This window comes from Lissotriton helveticus, chromosome 12, assembly GCF_964261635.1.
Source record: "Lissotriton helveticus chromosome 12, aLisHel1.1, whole genome shotgun sequence".
Classification (NCBI taxonomy): domain Eukaryota; kingdom Metazoa; phylum Chordata; class Amphibia; order Caudata; family Salamandridae; genus Lissotriton; species Lissotriton helveticus.
In genome coordinates, this window is record NC_136073.1 from 651,561,567 (window position 1) to 651,580,093 (window position 18,527).

Here is an 18,527-nt window from a genome sequence, read left to right on the forward strand (position 1 = left end):
GCTATACAAATTTCTGAACTTGAACAAAAACAATCCTAAACAGTGTTTTCCTCCTCCTATCTGTGCATCAGAATGCAGCAGACCTAGAAAGAAGAAAAACCAGAGGAAATGAGGATATTTCTCCACGTTATGCTTCACCTCGGGAGACGTACGAATTTGACGGTTCTCCAGGTTTCATGCTTTTTGAAATCTGGGGCAACGTCAAATTCCATGGGGTTTGCTTGGGGAAAACTCTCTGCAACACCCACGGAACGGCCCTTGGGCGCAGAGTAAAGCGAGGCAGCGATTGTCACTGTGTTGCCTTTCTCATAATTTATGAGGCCTCTCAAAGCCACAAAGGGTGGCTTTGTGTGGCTTCATAAATTGGACTGAGCGACCTGCATAACGCATGTGCTACTTAACGTGATGTAATTTATAGACGGTTGTATGACGTTACAACGCATACTTTTACAACGCATACCTTTACAACGCATTCCATTACAACGCATACTACCTTTACAACGCATTACATTACATTGCATGTTTGGTAAGTATTGGATAGTGTAGGGGTAAAAATTACTATTCTAACTCCAGGGGGTGCAACAGTAGGGTAAGTGTTGGATAGTGTAGGGGTAAAAATTACTATTCTAACTCCAGGGGGTGCAACAGTAGGGTAAGTGTTGGATGGTAATGTTATGCGTTGTAATGGTATGCGTTGTAATGGTATGCGTTGTAATGGTATGCGTTGTAATGGTATGCGTTGTAATGACTGCGTTGTAATGACATGCGTTGTAGTGGTATGCGTTGTAGTGTCATGCGTTGTAATAGTTGCGTTGTTAAGACATGCATTGTAATGGATGTTGCGTTGTAAAAGTTTTGTTGTAATGGTAGTGCGTTGTAAAAGTTGCGTTGTAAAGGTTGTTTCCCTTTATAGACATGACCCAGAAACACATTACCAAATAAAACTCCATTGCTCTCCTGGTCCAGTAGCCAACATAAATCACTATATGTTGCTGAACACTCTTCAAACAGGAATTCACTTTTTGCAATAATTGTGATTAGAAATACATTTATTTATTTCAACATTGTCATTGTCAAAGCTGAAGGACCTAAAGGAACAGTCACCTAATGCAATTTTCCCTTAGAAATGCCCCCGGCGCTGCATTTTCTAGCATGATTGTGTCCCAAATGGCTGTTTAAATGATTTCTGTCTTTTCAGGCATTTCTACACCTCTTAAAGAAGGCTGCAAAAGACAACAACGAGGCTGGTATGAGCTGCAGCAAAGCAGCCGTGATCAACATGTCTACCAGATTGTCATCAATCGCCGTCTGTCATGAAAAATTTGAATTCGCTCCTGTTGTCTCCTATCGTTGTAGCAAGGTAAGGCAAGCAGGTTCAATTCAGTGCACAAATTTACAGCACCCTGTTTGATTGTCACTATATATCTTTGTGATGTAACTCGTTTGCTCTGTTGCCCTTCCTCAAGGTTCTCTGGAGTGTCAGCATTTCCATTTGCAATGTTTCACTTGCTCCATGGTAAACCACATATGGCTTAGCGGGTCTTTTATTTTAATTGAATATTTTTTTCATTTGTTACAATTAAGGCCTCGAATACGTCTTGGATGTCTAACCCGCAGGACATCATTGCTGTTTGGAGGTGGGCACTTGAGTAATGGAACAGCTGGAGCTCAAGGGAGATAGGGGCGTTGCCCTGTCATCATGGGGGACATTTGAGCAGCTTATTACAAATGGCACAAAGGACTACCAGTTGCTCCTGCGATAGCAGCCCAGGCTGTGTTTTTCCCCTCCTTCAGTTACTTTATTCTCAATATATCCCTCACTACCTATCTACTACAGTGCCCCTCATTTCTCCATAAACCCTCTTTCCCGTGAATTTAATTTGTTTTATAGCGCTACGCCTACCAGTGTAGGGTGTAAGAGCACTTTACATCACACTCACACAATGAATCATATGTGTGTAAATCAGTCTATAAAAAATGTTACGTAAGACAATGAGGAATAAAAGGTATATGTAGATTTAAATGTCATCCACACTAGTAGGCAGTGTATGTTTTGAGGGATTGGTTTGGAGAAGCACAAACTCGGGATTTAAAATACAACAAAGTGGTTGGGATTGATTTTACTATAAGAATGTGTTTCTACCCAAATTAACTCTTTTTAGCAACTTTAGGCTAATGAAAGACTTTGGGGGGGGGGACATACCATTCTACCCTTTACCAGTTAGTTTGCATGCAGCTCTTTGGCAACTCATAGGTCACGTTTCTAAGTTAGAATTGTAACTCATGGGCTGTGCTAGACCTGTCCGACTTAAGGTGGTCGTCTCCCAAACCTGTTGCCTGATTGCCTCCAATCTTGCTGAACTCGTTTTTGTTGGCCTCTAGCACTGATCAGCAGTGGTAAGTGCACAAAGTGCTTGTGCTCTCTCTCCTAAACACAGTTTGATTGGCATACCCTTAATTGGCATATTTCTGTAGTAGGGGATCTCTGTGTATAGTCATAATCTAGTGAATAGTCCCGCCCATGTGCGTGGACCCCGGACCAATCAAAAATAATCTCTTAAATCGTCTTATTTGCAGACCTGTATAGACACTTAAGAGAAAATTAAAGACAATAATGCAGCCTGTACCTACAAGTCTACACTGTCCAGTACTTCAACTAGAAATGCCAAGGATGTTTTACCAACCTCACATTTACCATAATGTGACCAGTTCCATCCATAGAGAAACTTCCCCTTCACAAAAACCTTCGAATGATAGAGAGGAAGGGATGGACAGACAAGCCCCCATAGGCTGCCATTATATGTCTGGAAAAGGGTTACCGTGCCTTTAAGGAACTCTCCAGAGACCCTCTGTATCCCATGATGCATAGCAAACTCCTTTTACTTTCAGTTCTTTTTTCCGGCTCCTGCTAGCAGGACCCTGGAGCATTGAGCTCTCCCTTTTTGGGTTTTATTCATATTTTTTTACACTTTTCAAGTGTTTAGAGTGTTTCACTCGATGTCCACCTGTTCCTTCTTCCATTTGCTGGAGTTTTTTGCCACCTTCTCTGTCGAAAATGCCTGCATTGTTTGACAGATGCCCTGAGTGTGCCAAGAAGAAGGCCAAATCGGATGGCCACAGAGTGTGTATCCTCTGTCTCTCTTCATCCCATGTTCCTGCGGATTGTGACATCTGCCAGTCCTTTTTCAAAAGGACCAGGAGAGAGAGGGAGAAGATCCGGCTCCAAGGCCTGGAGCTAAGGAAACTGCAAGATCAAGGTGGGTCTGGGCATGGGAGGACTTGATCCGAGTCCTCTGCCCGTGCTCAGGCCTCTGGGGGGCTCCCCAGGCAAGAGAAGGCCAGAAAACGGCACATTTCTCCGTCGACGTCGATGGCCTTGATGTTGTCGTCGAGAGGATTGACCACCGTGTGCTCCCCGTCGACCCAGGGGCTCTGGGACGAAGCGGCGTCGCCGTTCGACATCGAGGGGGCTGACGTTGAGACCTCGGACGCGGTTGACATCGAGAACTACATCAACGTCGAGGAGTCGTCGACGTCGTGATGGTTCCAGGCACCGGCGCTTGCCGTCGAGGTGACACCGCCGCTCGCCGTCGAGGTCTACTCGGCATTTGACGTCGAGGAGCGGGCACTCGACGTCGAGGAAAAGAAGATCGCCATCGATGGATGTCTCGACGTCGAGGCATTCGACGTTGAGGAAGAGGTCGACGTCTAGAAAAGAGAAGTCTACCTCCAGGAGGCGATCCAGGGCAAGGACGGCGTCCCCGGGCTCGGTGGTCAGCCTGCCCTCTTCTTCCACGAGCCCCCGGTCGCCCAGTAGAAGGTCTGCTTCTAGGACTTCGTCGCACAGGCCTACAAATAAGAAGAGAGTGGTGAGACCTTCCGACTCGGAGTACTCTCAAGCTTACTCCCCTTCTCGGCCGAGGTCGCCTACACCTCCTACGTTGCCGCAGAAGAGTCCCACTCCTCCACCGCTTCTGCCACTTCCGAGGACTCCTCCTCCTCCTCCTCCTCCTCTTCCGAAGACTCCTCCTCCTCCGCCTCCACATCGTCCTCCGCCTCTTCCACCAAGGCTTCCTCCACGGTCAGTCTCGCTGCCGCCCTTCCCGTCACCACCTAAGGGGACGCCACAGCCGAAGACTCCGGCTATACCTCCGCAGCCGACCAGGCCTGTGGATCGTCCACGACCTCGGAGGCCCAGATCACGGTCCAGGTCTAGATCCAGGCGAAGACGCCGTTCTAGGAGTGACCGTCATTCATCTACAAGGTCACGGCGGCGTCACGGATGTGATCGATCGAGATCCCATCATACGGATTCGTCCAGTGCTCGGGGGTATTCGCCCACACTGTCAGACTCGCCCCCCACGAAAGTGTCGCCAGTGGATGACATTGTGTCGTTTCAAGAGGTCTTATTGCGAGGGGCGGCGAAGCTGGGTATTACCCTGACGGTGCCCATGCCTTCTATGTCAGTGATTTTCGAGACCCTCCATAAGCGGCAACTATCACGACCACTGTTGCCCTTAGTGCCGGGGCTGGAGGAGCCGGCGATGGACCTTTTCCTGACGCCAGCGTTGGCGAGATCCGCCCCCTCCAGGCTGCAGAAGAAATACAGACCTCCAGAATCCGATCCGGCGTTTCTCAGGTTGGACCCGGTCCCAGATTCTGTGATCGTTACAGCCGCCAGGAAACAACACGCTACTGCTCCTTCATCCACGGTACCCCCTGATAAAGAGTGTAAGCAGATGGATTCAGTGGGACGTAAGGTCTGCGGTACGGCTTCTATGTCTATGAAAGCCGCGAGTGCCATGGCTCTCTTGGAACGTTACGATCGATCCCTGTGGGATTCCCTACAGCAGTTTATGGAGCATCTCCCTAGGGACAAAAGGGAGGATTTCCAAGAGATCCTCAACAAGGGCATGATGGTGTCTAATCAAGTGATCAGCGCAGCGGCGGATTCCTCGTTCTTGGCTGCCCATGGCTATTGTCACGGGATAAATTTGAGACGTCATGCCTAGTTACGCCTGACGTCGCTGAAGCCAGAGGCCCAGCAGAGGGTCGCCAACCTTCCGTTCTCTGGAGTGACATTGTTTGGCAAACACGCTGATGAGGAGATGGCCCGCATGAAGGCGGAGGCTGAAACCCTGACGGCTGTCGGGTTAGAGAAGCCGAAGGAACAGAAGAAGTCGTTCCGCCCCTTCCAGAGGCGTTTCGGGGCCCAGGGCAGAGGGCAAGGTCGTCAATCTGGCCAGCAGCAACATCAGCAGCAGCAGTACCAGAGGCGGCCTTTCCAGAAACGACAGATGGGCAGAGGCGGCCAGCAGTCCGCCTCGACGCCCAAAGGCCCGGCTGGGTCTGGGCCCTGAGGTGCTACTTCCCCCTCGTCCGTTACCCGCTCCGGTGGGGAGAAGCATCCAACAATACTTGGCATAGTGGAGAAAAATTACTCAGGACAAGTGGGTGCTGAATATTGTTTGCAATGGATACATTCTTCGTTTCATCAGCCCGCCTCCAGCAATTCCACCGGTTTGCTCGCAGTTCCGACTGCGCGAGCTCAAGGCGGAGGCCGATACCCTGTTAAGAAAAAGGGCGATGGAAGACGTCCCTCTGTCTCAAAGGGGAAAGGGCCTTTACTCCCGTTTCTTCCTAGTACAGAAGAAGGACAAGAACGAGTTCAGGCCCATTCTGGATTTGCAGCAAGCAAACAAATGGATTTGCAGGGAAACGTTTTGCATGCTGTCGTTGCACCAGATCTATCCTCCGCTACAAAGGGGAGACTGGCTTTGCGCGATAGATCTGCAAGATGCGTACTTCCATGTGCCCATTGCACAGAAACAACGGAAGTTCCTGCGCTTCCTCGTCGGCACCAATCACTATCAGTACACCGTACTACCGTTTGGACTGAAGTCTGCACCCAGGACTTTTTCGAAATGCATGGCTGTCGTGGCAGCGCACCTGCGAAAGAACAAGGTGTTTGTCTACCCGTACCTGGACGACTGGTTGGTCAAAGCCTCCATCTTCCAGGAAGCGCAACTCTACTTCAACAAGATGGCTGTTCTGTTGAGCCAGCTGGGGTTGCACATAAACATGTCCAAGTCTGTCCCGATTCCTGTCCAGTGCCTGCAGTACTTGGGAGCTTCCATCAATACGCGGTCCCCAAGAGTGTCTCCTTCGGAGGAGAGACGCTTATCAATCCTTCGGAAGGCTCAGGCTCTCATAGCTGCTCCATCTACAACAGTGAGGACGGTGTCTTCTCTACTGGGGTCGATGGCCTCTTGCATCTTCATCACTCCACATGCGTGCCTCCACATGAGACCGCTGCAGGAATGCTTGGAGGATCAGTGGGACCAGAGGAAAGGGTGCTGGGAGGCCAGGATCCAGTTGTCTCGTCCCACCCAACAGTCCCTGAAATGGTGGTGCTCAGCAGAGAATCTCCTCAGAGGGGTTCCTTTCCACAGGGACATCCCTACTCAAACTATCGTGACGGATGCGTCTCTCCAGGGCTGGGGAGCTCATTCAGACCATCTACAGATCCAGGGAACGTGGTCTCCGGCGGAGTCCACGTATCACATCAATTTCCTGGAACTCAGAGCTGTTCACTTGGCACTGAAGGCCTTTCATCCGTCCTTCCAGACCAACTCCTTGCTTGTGCAGACGGACAATACGACCACAATGTATTATCTCAACAAGCAGGGGGGCTCAAGATCGCGCACACTGTCACAGGAAGCGCAGGCGATCTGGCACTGGCTGCTAGCCAGAGGACTGACTATAAAGGCGACTCATCTGCCAGGTGTGCAGAATGTTCAAGTGAACGCCCTCAGCAGGTTGATCCAAGAAAACCACAAGTGGGTCATAAACGACGAGGTGCTAGACGACATCTTCGCCATGTGGGGCACTCCAGACGTAGAACTGTTTGCCACCGCCGAAAACAGAAAATGCCGCGGCTTCGCCTCGAGGTATTACCAACCGGGGACTCTGGGGAACGCGTTATGGATCAGCTGGTCCAACAGCTTTCTGTACGCTTTTCCACCAATTCCCCTGATTCCGGCATGCTCATCAAGCTGTCCCAGTCCAGAGCGCGGATGATGCTCATTGCTCCAGAATGGCCCAGACAGTGGTGGTTCACGGACCTGCTTCACCGGTCGCTCCTACCTCACCGGCAGCTGCCGTGTCGGCCGAACTTTCTGACGAAGTTCGGGGGCAGATGGTGCACCCCAACCTCTCATCATTGAGTTTGGCGGCATGGCTCCTGAGAGAGTGCAATATGGCCACTTGAATCTTCCTGAGGATTGCATGGACATATTGAAGGAGGCTAAGAGGCCTTCCACTAGGACTTCTTACGCTTACAAGTGAAAGAGATTCTGACTCGTTTATCATCTAGGTATTCTTCCGGAAAGTACAAGGCCCCCAACCTGCCTGTACGAGGCCAACGTGGTCCCCTGGGAGCTTGGATCTGCAGCCATGTTTGTTTCATGCCCCAGGGGCAATTGCAGTATCCTGCCTTCCCAGAGGGCATGTAAGGGTGCAAAACAGACATCCCAAGCAGGGCAGTTAGTTTGATCACTGCAGCTGTTAATTTGAGATCTGTGATAATTCTAGAGGTAATACATGCCCATTAGTGCTGCCCTTCATAACCTCGGGTCGATTGCATATTCCCCATAACGCTGATGATACATTTGGATGTCTGCCCTGTTAACTTTATATGTTACCCTGTGTTTCTGTGTACAAGGTGGGTACGGAGTTCCTCTGTGATAGTATGTTAGGATGGTTGGAGCATGAAAAGGTAGTAGGGTCACTGGAGGACCACTATTGTGTGAGGGGAGGAGAGTGAGTTCTCCTTGTTGGAACTAGGGCTCTCACACACCCAGCAAGCTAGGTGTCATGCTTCATCATTTGAGCCTGCCCCTCGTCGGGTCGGTGCTGCAATCTTTGACGGGCACCCGGAACCGGGGCTCTTTATCGGGGATCTTTTGTTCCTGCCGGTGGGTGCAGTAGGGGTGAGGGGCCTAGCCTGTGTAGATGTAAGGAAAATGTGAGTTAAAATAGGTCAGTTAGTCCTAACCAATATTTATTCTGACGGTAAACTGCCTAATTAAAAGGTGGAGAGGGGATAAAAACTAGTTGTAATGTGTCTAGTGGTATATGCCCGGCTCTCAAGTGATCAACATGTTTCGTGTCTCAAAAGTCAAACTGCTAGGACACTTTTTCAGGATCAAAGTCACACTATCTACACTACAAAGTAAGTGGAATGTACATACCCCGTACTCTCATGGTAGACCTGGAAGTGGGACAAAAATAAGTGGGGGGAACATGTTAAAATCACACATTAATAAGCATATTGTCTCTAAGTAAACCCTTACTGTCCAACGATGATTGTGCTCGTGAAAGGACCTTAACTTAAATACTGTGTCACACATAGAATCACAGTGAGAAACAAGTGTAGATCAAAGTGGAGTATGCTCAATATTTAAAACATACTCTACTCGTGTCACCCATTCGCAAGGTTAAAACACTAATTTGTAAAAATAGTAATAATGGTAATCAGGACATTGTAGGACTCGCCTATACTGCCCGCAAAAATTGTTTGCTTCAGTAGCCGGTGGTTAGAGGACACCGATTGGGTCCTAATGGGGAGAAAAGGAAGTAACGGTCGAGCTCTGTTAATAAGCCACCATAATGAGCCAGGGAAGGTATATGGTGGTAGCCGAAGTGTAATCACTATAGCGGTAAATGCACAAATGTAAGGCTGTCCAATAAGTGGCCTCACCCCACCGAGGATCCAACCTAGTGATCTGGGCTGAGGGCGGTGTGAGAAGTTGGCCTGGTATATGATGTTCACTATTCTAGTGAGCATCTTGCACCAGTCCAAGCAACCCTTATGGTGATGGTTGTAAAGTCAACCTTATAGACCAGCTATCTTAGTGGTAGCATGGACAAAGCAGTCTTAGGCTAAACTCAAGAGGGCATGTGAAGCCAGCTGTTTTACCAAATGGAATCCCTGTAATTCCAAATGAAAGGACACCACACAGGTTATATATGTAAAATATATATGTATTTATTACAAAATTAATCCTCTGAACTCTTTATGAGGTCAGAGGCACAAGCACATAACAAGAGACTTAATCAACATACAATAAGTTGCACAAAATACAGTAATGCCCTAGGGGCACTTCAAACCATATACTAAAATAGTGGTATAAGAACCATGTCACGAACAAAGGATAGGTCTAGGACCTGGAGAATCGCTGGGGCTACGCTGTACTACCAAAGGATAGGGAGCAGGAGACCCACGGGATGCGTGTGCAGTGTCTTTACACACACACGAGTTACCATAGAGTTAGAATGGGAATGAAAGAATTGTAAACTAGTTCTTTTAGTTCACTTCCGGATTGACTAGGAGAAAGCTACTGGAAACTAGGACACTAGGATAGTCAATACCCAAAGGAGTACCAAAATACTCGCGTTACCTCACCCACAGAAAGCAGGTGCATAGGTGTCAAAGTGTGTCGGGTTTCGGCTCTGAATCCTATGGAGCCTTGAAGAAAGATGCTGCGGGCGCCCAGGAGAGAAGTGTCCGGTTGGATCCAAGGGCGGATCGAGGATGAAGAGTACCTGAAAGCAGAGGGGACAGAGTCTGGGTCACTAGCCAGTGACCAGGAAGGAACCAGGCGATGTCGCGAAGCAATCGGGTGATGTCGTGAAGCTTGTCTCTACAGCCACGTGGACCAGGAGGTGTCGAGGACGACCAGGCGCTGGATACGGACTGTCCCATGAAGGCTCTCTCTGTCGGCAGTGTCAGCTTCCGGATTGGAGTCAACAAGCCTTGGCAAAGGCAACCCACGCAGGAAACAAAGGTGGCTTACGGATCAGACCAACAAGGTCTGATGGGCTTCTCTTTTTCAGGGAAGCAGGGGCCAGTCTGGAGCAACCAGACCAGCAGTGTAAATTCAAAGGTTCGTCATCACAGAGGCCACTAGCCAACGGGCAAGTGACTGGACAGACGCGTCGAGCAGGAAAATGCAGAAGGGCCCCACGCAGAACTCGTGGAGGGCTGGTCTTCGGTGCAGTTGGTGCTCGGGGCTGGGGCTTCTCAATCCCCAATGCACAACTTCGAGGGTTCCTCAGAAGTTGCACGGAAAGCAGTTCGCTGGCTCTCCAAGATGGCCGGTCCCACGTCTCTCGTCGCCTCCACGGGTCTCAGCTCTGCTGTGACTGTGGATCAGGCTGTTGGAAGTCTGGAAGGCCGGGTCTTGTCAGGCTCTGTGCTCGGGCTCCGGCGGGAGTGTCGACAAAGCAAACCGTTGACCGCTTGATGGTGCTTACACAGGGTGGTCACTCCTTGACCACAAGGGAGATTCTTCAGTCTTCTATCTTCAAGTAGAACATCGAAGGTCCAGAGTTTCGTTTCAAGTTTCAGTCAGGATAAATCTAAAGTCTTGGGACTCAGCTCCTACCTATATACCAAATTTAGGGGCTGGATCTCCTATGGGTGGGACCAGGGAAGGGGGTGGTTACACCCCTTTCTCTTAGTCCAGTTTTGCGCCAGAGCTGGGGCTGGAGTGCCCCAGCACCGGTTTGAACCGGACTATGCATGGGACACCTTGTGTGCCCCAGGCAGTGTCTCATTTCATTCAGCCCTCCCTGCCCCAATACACTATGGCCTGTCTGGGTTGGTGCTAGCACCTCTCAAGACAGGAAACCTATTGTCCAAGCCTCCCTCGCTGGAAGGACTCCCAGCAGCAGGAGGTCAGACTTGTGTCTGTGGCAGCAGCATCCATTTTGTGATGCTGAGGCTCTGGTTAACTTTAACCGGGATTAGTAGGAACAACATGTCTTCCCCCCCCTAGAAGGGTGGAATGCTACCCCCGTCGCCAGAACTGGCGAGGGGGGTAGTATTCCAAAGCGTATGACACCTTACACAACATGTTTTGATAAAGCCAAACCAAAGTTAGCATTTAACCGCGAGGTTCATAATGCACTTAAGAGTATATGGTATGGCTATATCCTAGAACAGCTATAAGGACATGGTTCCGAAAGCTTTAGACAGGCTCAGCTCATGCTAGAGCCTCATCTCACATAAAACCAAGCACTCTGCCTCCAGGATTGTTAGGGCCTGCCATAGGAGTGATTTATAGGTGTATATGTGTCTAGACATAAGGTTAGATATAGGAATACTATATCTAAGCAAGGGGTGATTACTCAACCTTGCCCCAGCTGAGTGATCAGCCAGTTGTGTCAGTTTGGATGGCCAGTCAGGGGTGGCATAATTCATGCTGCAGCCTCTGGTGGCCTTGGATGCACCTAGGCCCTGGGTACCTATGGTACACTATACAGGGGCTCATAAGGTGATCCAATATCTAATTTTCCGTCTGGACTCGTGTCCTGCTTTTGCTGCTTTGCCTCGTGTTGCTGTCTGTTCCGTCACTCCCCTGCCCCTCGTAAATTAGCTCCGCCTTTGTATTCTGTGCCTTAAACTCTGTTGCTGCTCCTATTGTATTTTATCTGATCACTGTACTCACTGTTCCGTCGCTCCCCGGCCCCTTGTAATTTAGCTCCGCCTTTTGTATTTTGTGCCCTAAACTCTGTTGCTGTTCCTATTGTATTTTGTCTTTCACTGTACTCACTGTACTTGCCCTATTCCCCTGACCCACCCCGCTCCCTGCCGCTGCTCCCCCACGGCCCCACCCACGCTCCCTCCGCATCTCCTCACCGCTCCTCCCCCACTCGCCACCCCGCTCCCGCCTCCCAGCTGCCCCTTCCTTGCTCCGCCACCCCCACTCTCCATTATGGCAGAGTGCATGCGTACGCGCAGCGTTGACGCGCAGCGGGTGCGCCGATTGTGTGCCGAAGGCAAGCCCGTCTGCGCCCGTCCGCGCCTGGACCGCGCCCAGTGCCAGGACCCCTGGCCCCCACCGACGCAAGACGACCCGACAGACCTACGCCGCCGCCGCCCTCCACGCCGGCCGGAACCCCGCCTGCTGCCGGGCCGCCCCGAAACGCATTCACGGACCCTTCACCTGCAAGTTCATCTGCCTCCGAACCTGCATCGCACCCGCCAAGCCAAACACCAGCAGCAACCTAATGTGCATCCTGCTCAACACCCGCTCCGTCCACAGACACGCCGTGGAACTCTGGAACCTGCTAGACACAACATCACCAGACGTCGCCTTCCTCACGGAAACCTGGAAGAACGCCTCCTCAGCCCCCGACATCGCCATCACCATCCCGGACGGGTACAAGATCATCAGGAGGGACCGCGTCAACCAGACCGGAGGAGGCATCGCCATCGTCCACAAGAACACCATCCGCATCACGACCGACTCCAACGACACCTTCGCCGCCGCCTAGCACCTCCACTTCCAGATTCACACCGACCCAAAGATGACCCTCAGAGGCACCTTCATCTACAGACCCCCGGGACCACGCACACAATTCAGCGAAGACATCACGGACTTCATCAGCCCACACGCCCTCCCCTCCGCCGACTACATCCTCCTAGGGGACCTCAACTTCCACCTGGAGAACAACAAGAACCGCAACACCGCCGCCCTGCTGGACAACCTCGCCAACCTCGGACTCAAGCAACTGGTCAACACCCCCACCCACTACGCCGGCCACACGCCTGATCCCGTCTTCTCATCCAGCAAGCACATCACCTTCAGCCACTCCACCGGACTCCACTGGACCGACCACAGCTGCGTCCACTTCAGCTTCAGAAAAACCACAACCCACCACCACCCGCAACAGGTTCCTCACAGAAGCTGGAGCAAGATCACCGCCGACCAGCTCACCACCTCCCTCAGCCAGAACCCACCCACCAGCACAACGGACCCCAACGAAGCAGCCCTCAACTTCACCCAGTGGCTGACCGCCTGCGCCGACGAACTCGCACCACTGAAGAACCCTCCCAGCAGACCCAGAATCAAGAAGGGCCCCTAGTTTACCGACGAACTCAAGGACTCCAAGAAGACCTGCCGCACCCTCGAGAAAGCCTGGCTCCTCGACCAGACCACTGACAACATGACCGCCCTCAAACACGCCACCCGCAAGCACCACCAGCTCATCCGCACCACCAAGAAGAAATCACTGAAGGAACGACTGGACAACAACGCCCACGACAGCAAGGAACTCTTCACCATCGTCAAGGAGTTCTCCAACCCCAGCACCGGCAACAACGACATCACTCCCTCGCAAGATCTCTGCGACTCTCTCGCCTCGTTCTTCCACCGCAAGATTGCCGACATCCACAACAGTTTCGGCGCACCACCCACACACCCAACCGTCGAACCAACGCCCCCCACCGCACCTGGACCACGGTGACCACCGAAGACACAGCCCGCACGATGAACACCATCCACTCCGGGTCCCCGACTGACCCCTGCCCCCACCACGTCTTCAACAAGGCCAACTCCACCATCGCACCCCAACTCCGAGACGTCATCAACACCTCCCTCGACACCGCCACCTTCCCGGAGAGCTGGAAGCATGCCGAGCTCAGCGCCCTACTGAAGAAACCAACAGCGGACCCCACCGACCTCAAAAACTTCCGCCCCATCTCGCTCCTTCCTTTTCCTGCCAAAGTCATCGAGAAGATAGTCAACAGACAGCTTGCCGCCTTCCTCGAGACGAACGGATCCCTCGACCCCTCGCAGTCCGGTTTCAGAGCCAACCACAGCACCGAGACCGCCTTCATCGCAGCAACCGACGACATCTGAACCCTGCTCGACAACGGGAAACAGCGGCACTCATCCTCCTGGACCTCTCCGCAGCGTTCGACACTGTCTGCCACCGCACCCTAATACAGCGCCTCAGCAACATCGGCATCCAAGAGAAGGCACTAGAGTGGATCGTCTCGTACCTCGCCGGAAGAACACAGAGAGTCCGCCTCCCCCCATTTCGATCCGAGGCCACCGAAGTCATCTGCGGCGTTCCGCAAGGATCATCACTCAGCCCCACCCTCTTCAACGTCTACATGAGACCTCTTGCCGCCATCGCACGCCAACACAACCTCAACATCATCTCCTACGCCGACGACACCCAGCTGATCCTCTCCCTCACCAGAGACCCCGACACCGCCAGAACCAGCCTGCACGAAGGGATGAAAGACGTCGCTGAGTGGATGAAGAACAGCCGCCTGAAACTGAACTCAGACAAGACGGAAGTCCTCATCCTGGGACCATCGCCCTCCGCCTGGGACGACTCCTGGTGGCCCCCAGCCCTGGGCATCGCTCCCAAGCCAACAGACCACGCACGCAACCTGGGCTTCATCCTGGACTCCTCCCTCTCGATGACCAGACAAGTCTCCGTCTCCTCATCATGCTTTCACACCCTACGCATGCTTCGCAAGATCTTCCGATGGATCCCAACCGAAACCAGGAAGACGGTCACCCAGGCCCTCGTCACCAGCCGATTGGACTACGGAAACACCCTCTACGCCGGAACCACAGCCAAGCTACAGAAAAGACTCCAACGCATCCAGAACGCCTCCGCCCGACTCATCCTGGACATCCCCCGACGCAGCCACATCTCCGGCCACCTGAGAGACCTGCACTGGCTCCCCATCAACAAGAGGATCACGTTCAGGCTCCTCACCCACGCACACAAGTCTCTCCACGACCTGGGCCCCAAGTACCTCAACGACCGCCTGACCTTCTACACGCCCACCCGCTAGCTACGGTCTACTAGCCTCGCCCTCGCCGCCGTACCACGCATCCGAAGAGCAACCGCCGGAGGCAGATCCTTCTCCTACCTGGCGGCCAAGACATGGAACTCCCTCCCCATCCACCTTCGGCTGACCCAGGACCATCTCGCCTTCAGGAGACAACTCAAGACCTGGCTGTTCGAGCAGTAGCGGACCCCCTCCCCCAAGCGCCTTGAGACCCTTCCGGGTGAGTAGCGCGCTATACAAATGTTATGATTGATTGATTGAATTGGGTATGTACCTAAAGTACATGGAGTCCATTTTACAGTGAGAGCAGATAGCCAAGGGCCTTGATTAGGAGGATCCCACGCCAACTAAGTCGAAAACCAGCTAAACACTAGGCAAAAAATCTGGGGTAACCATAGTCCGGTATCCACCTTCCTACAGGTGGCGCTAACCCCCTGCCATGAGTGCACTGCCGTGGCGCCTCCGGGGAAGCCAGAGCACGCCCAGTCAGTGCACCAGAGCAGAGTGTATGGCAGCGCTTCCCAACTCAGTACACCATGAGCGGTATCCCAGGTAGGTATACCCTACACACAGAAAGAGCCCAGAGCTTTGGTCACTCACCTCTACAGTATGAAAATCGAGAACACTCAGCAGCATGTGTAACGCTCTAAGGCGTTCGACCTACCCTGCCGCCGACACTGGGATGGTGATGGGACTTTGGCGGCGGTTCTTAATGTAGTGCTGTGAACCAATGGTGTGACAAAGTCACGTGTGTGGCGAAACGGAAATAAAAAGGGAGTATCATTAGGCATTTTAGAAGTGACGGCGCAGTGGCGGACATCTTGCAGAGGAGTGTGTTACTACGGATCGTAGATTGTATTTATAAACCGTAAGTGCCTAGTATCTCCACAGGAACTAATCTGTGTTGGAGATTATGTAGCTGGTAAATAACCTCCACGTTTTATGTCTAGGTAGTAAAAGCACAATTTCCTAGATCATTGGCAGTAAGTCTGTAAATAATAACCTCCACGTTTTATGTCTAGGCAGTAAAAGCACTATTTCCTAGATAAATGGCAGTAAGTCTGTAACATTGCTAACCAGGTTAACTCGGTGAGGATCAAAGCGATTAATCCGCCCACACGGCGGGTAGTGGTATGGTGGATGGGGGACAAACTACAATGGGGTTATGTATTCCAATGGGGGCTGTATGTATAAGCACTCCTTAACTGTGGTAGCCACTAAAAACCTCTTGTGTCGAGTTAACCCCGCTAGTTGATGGTGGCGTAGTGGAGGAGGGAGTGTCTATTACAGGATGGTCAGGGTATTGAGATGATCTAAGAGAGCCCTCAATAATTGTGGTGGCTATTGTGACAAATCATGCTATGAGTCATATTGCACGAAGGGTCACTCATTGTGTAAATGCATTCATCACGCAGGTATATATAACTTAGTTCAACACGCCCCAAGGAATGTCCTTGTTGAGGCCGGTGGTGTGTGTGGACAGTCTGTGGACCCATCTCTGTTCCGCTCTGAACAGTGCAGCTTTAGTGATGACTGGGAAGACTTCTAGTATCGTCCCACATAGATTGTCAGGGGAGTGTGGTGTTTCTTTGTAGTGAGTGTACAGTTTTGTCGTGACTCTCTGACAGCGGATGTTACTTTTTGCTCGGTGATCCTTGTCTTAATGGGTCGCATCATCATACCTATATACTTCATGCCGCAAGGGCACGTCATCATGTAAATGCACTGCTTGGTATTGCAATTAGTGTGCCTCTTTTGGGTCCATCTGAAGTTAGGTTGCAGGGATATTTCTTTGTATACGGTGGTTAGCGGGCATACGACGCATGAACCACAAGGGTAGTATCCAGTCACTGATGGCAGACCCCACAAAGTCCTCTGTGTGTTGGTGTTGTGCTTCTTCGGTCTGGTATGTACCAATGTGTTCTTTAGGTTGCGTGTTCTTTTATACGCGAACCTGGGTTTGGGAAGTTGTAAATCCCCTGTGTTTAAAATCTAATCTGCCAGTGTTTTAGGATTATCTTTTTAATTCTGGCAGAATCTGGGGTGAAGTATGTAACACATGTAAGGTTGTCAGTGGATGGTTTAGGATGTGCCTCAAGTAACGCCTTCTTGGGTTATTCCTAGCTCTTCCATGAGTCTCTGACTTGTTTCTCAGGGTAGCCTCTATCCTTGAGGTTAGACGCCAAGGTGTTGGCCTCTGTTCTGTAGTCAGCAATTGATGTACAATTGCGCCTAATTCGTAAAAACTGGCCGACTGGCAGGTTATCCATCAGTGCTTTAGGGTGATGACTGGTGTATAAAAGTATGCTATTCCGGTCAGTCTTTTTTTTGTACAAAGAGGTTTTAAGACTCCCTGTCATGAGTGTGATATTTATATCTAGAAATGGAATAGAAGTGTCTGAGATTATATGGGAGAATCTGAGGTAATCATTTAATTCATTGATCCACCTCACAAATTCTTCACAGTTTGTGTCCCATGCCAGAAAATCAGGATGTCATCGATGAAACGTTTCCACAGATTTAGGTTTTTATGGTACGGATTGTCGGTATTGAAGATGTTGTCTTGTTCGAAGGCTGCCATGTAAATACAAAGCGATACCAAAGGGGATGATGGACGGAGCGTTTGAGCAAATCAAACACTCGACCCCAGTTAATTGATCTGGGTTTAATCCATCATCATTCTTTAGCTCACTCCACCACCCCAGTTCAGACATGGCCATATGCAAATCAGTCTGACCCTGTGCCTCATGGGAACAGTCCAGCCTGAACTGCCAAGCCATGTCTTCCCTGGACCGGAAACAAGCATCTTGGGACCGGTTTCGGGTTCATAACCCTCATCAGCCAGGCTATCTTGAATCCAGTGGCAATGTGAGCAAGGGACCCACGTCTGGGCATACCCTGCCAACTTAGGTCGAACAAAGCGATACCAAAGGGGATGATGGACGGAGCGTTTGAGCAAATCAAACACTCGACCCCAGTCAATTGATCTGGGTTTAATCCATCATCATTCTTTAGCTCACTCCACCACCCCAGTTCAGACATGGCCATATGCAAATCAGTCTGGCCCTGTGCCTCATGGGAACAGTCCAGCCTGAACTGACAAGCCATGTTTTCCCTGGACCGGAAACAAGCATCCTGGGACCGGTTTCGGGTTCATAACCCTCATCAGCCAGGCTATCTTGAATCCAGTGGCAAAGTGAGCAAGGGACCCACGTCTGGGCATACCCTGCCAACTTAGGGCGAACAAAGCGATACCAAAGGGGATGATGGACGGAGCGTTTGAGCAAATCAAACACTCACCCCCATTCAACTGATCTGGGTTTAATAAATCATCATTCTTTAGCTCATTCCACCACCCCAGTTCAGACATGGCCATATGCAAATCAGTCTGACCCTGTGCCTCATGGGAACAGTCCAGCCCATCCTGGATCTCATGATTTTGCGGATGTGCACCTTTCCTTTCCCACTAGATCTTAGCAGTCTGGTCGGTACATTGGGAGTGAGAAAGCCATGCAAATACGAAGGCCCCTTCTTCTGTAAAATCCAAAGACTCACACATATGGCCTTAAACTTCACTCTCTCCCTGAAGGGAAGCCAGTGCAGGAAGACTAGTGGTCTTTTGGCTGAAGCTCTCTTCGGTAGCATAAGAACTAGCCTCGCTGAGGGCACGATGTGCCAATCTTTTCCACACAGTCTGGTTGCTACGTCGTCGTCTAGCTCCGTTGAGATTCAGACAATGAGTAGTTGTCGAGCATCGCAGAGCTTCGTCATTAAACCGCACAGGCTGTGGATCTGCTGTTGTCGAACAGCCTCTGCACTGGCATTGAAGGGCAATGCGCCGGTTCCTATTGGTGCCAAGGTGACA

The 18,527-nt window shown here is 51.2% G+C and overlaps 1 protein-coding gene across 1 annotated transcript in view; it reads left to right on the top strand.

Moving 5' to 3' along the window:
- The window catches only part of LOC144798482 (C-signal-like), a 175,468-nt gene that overhangs the window by 119,171 nt on the left and 37,770 nt on the right, over positions 1–18,527 (top strand). Inside the window, exon 4 of the mRNA XM_078669382.1 lies at positions 1,199–1,360. Coding sequence (XP_078525508.1) covers positions 1,199–1,360 — 162 coding nt within the window. The remainder of the gene's footprint in view (positions 1–1,198; positions 1,361–18,527) is intronic.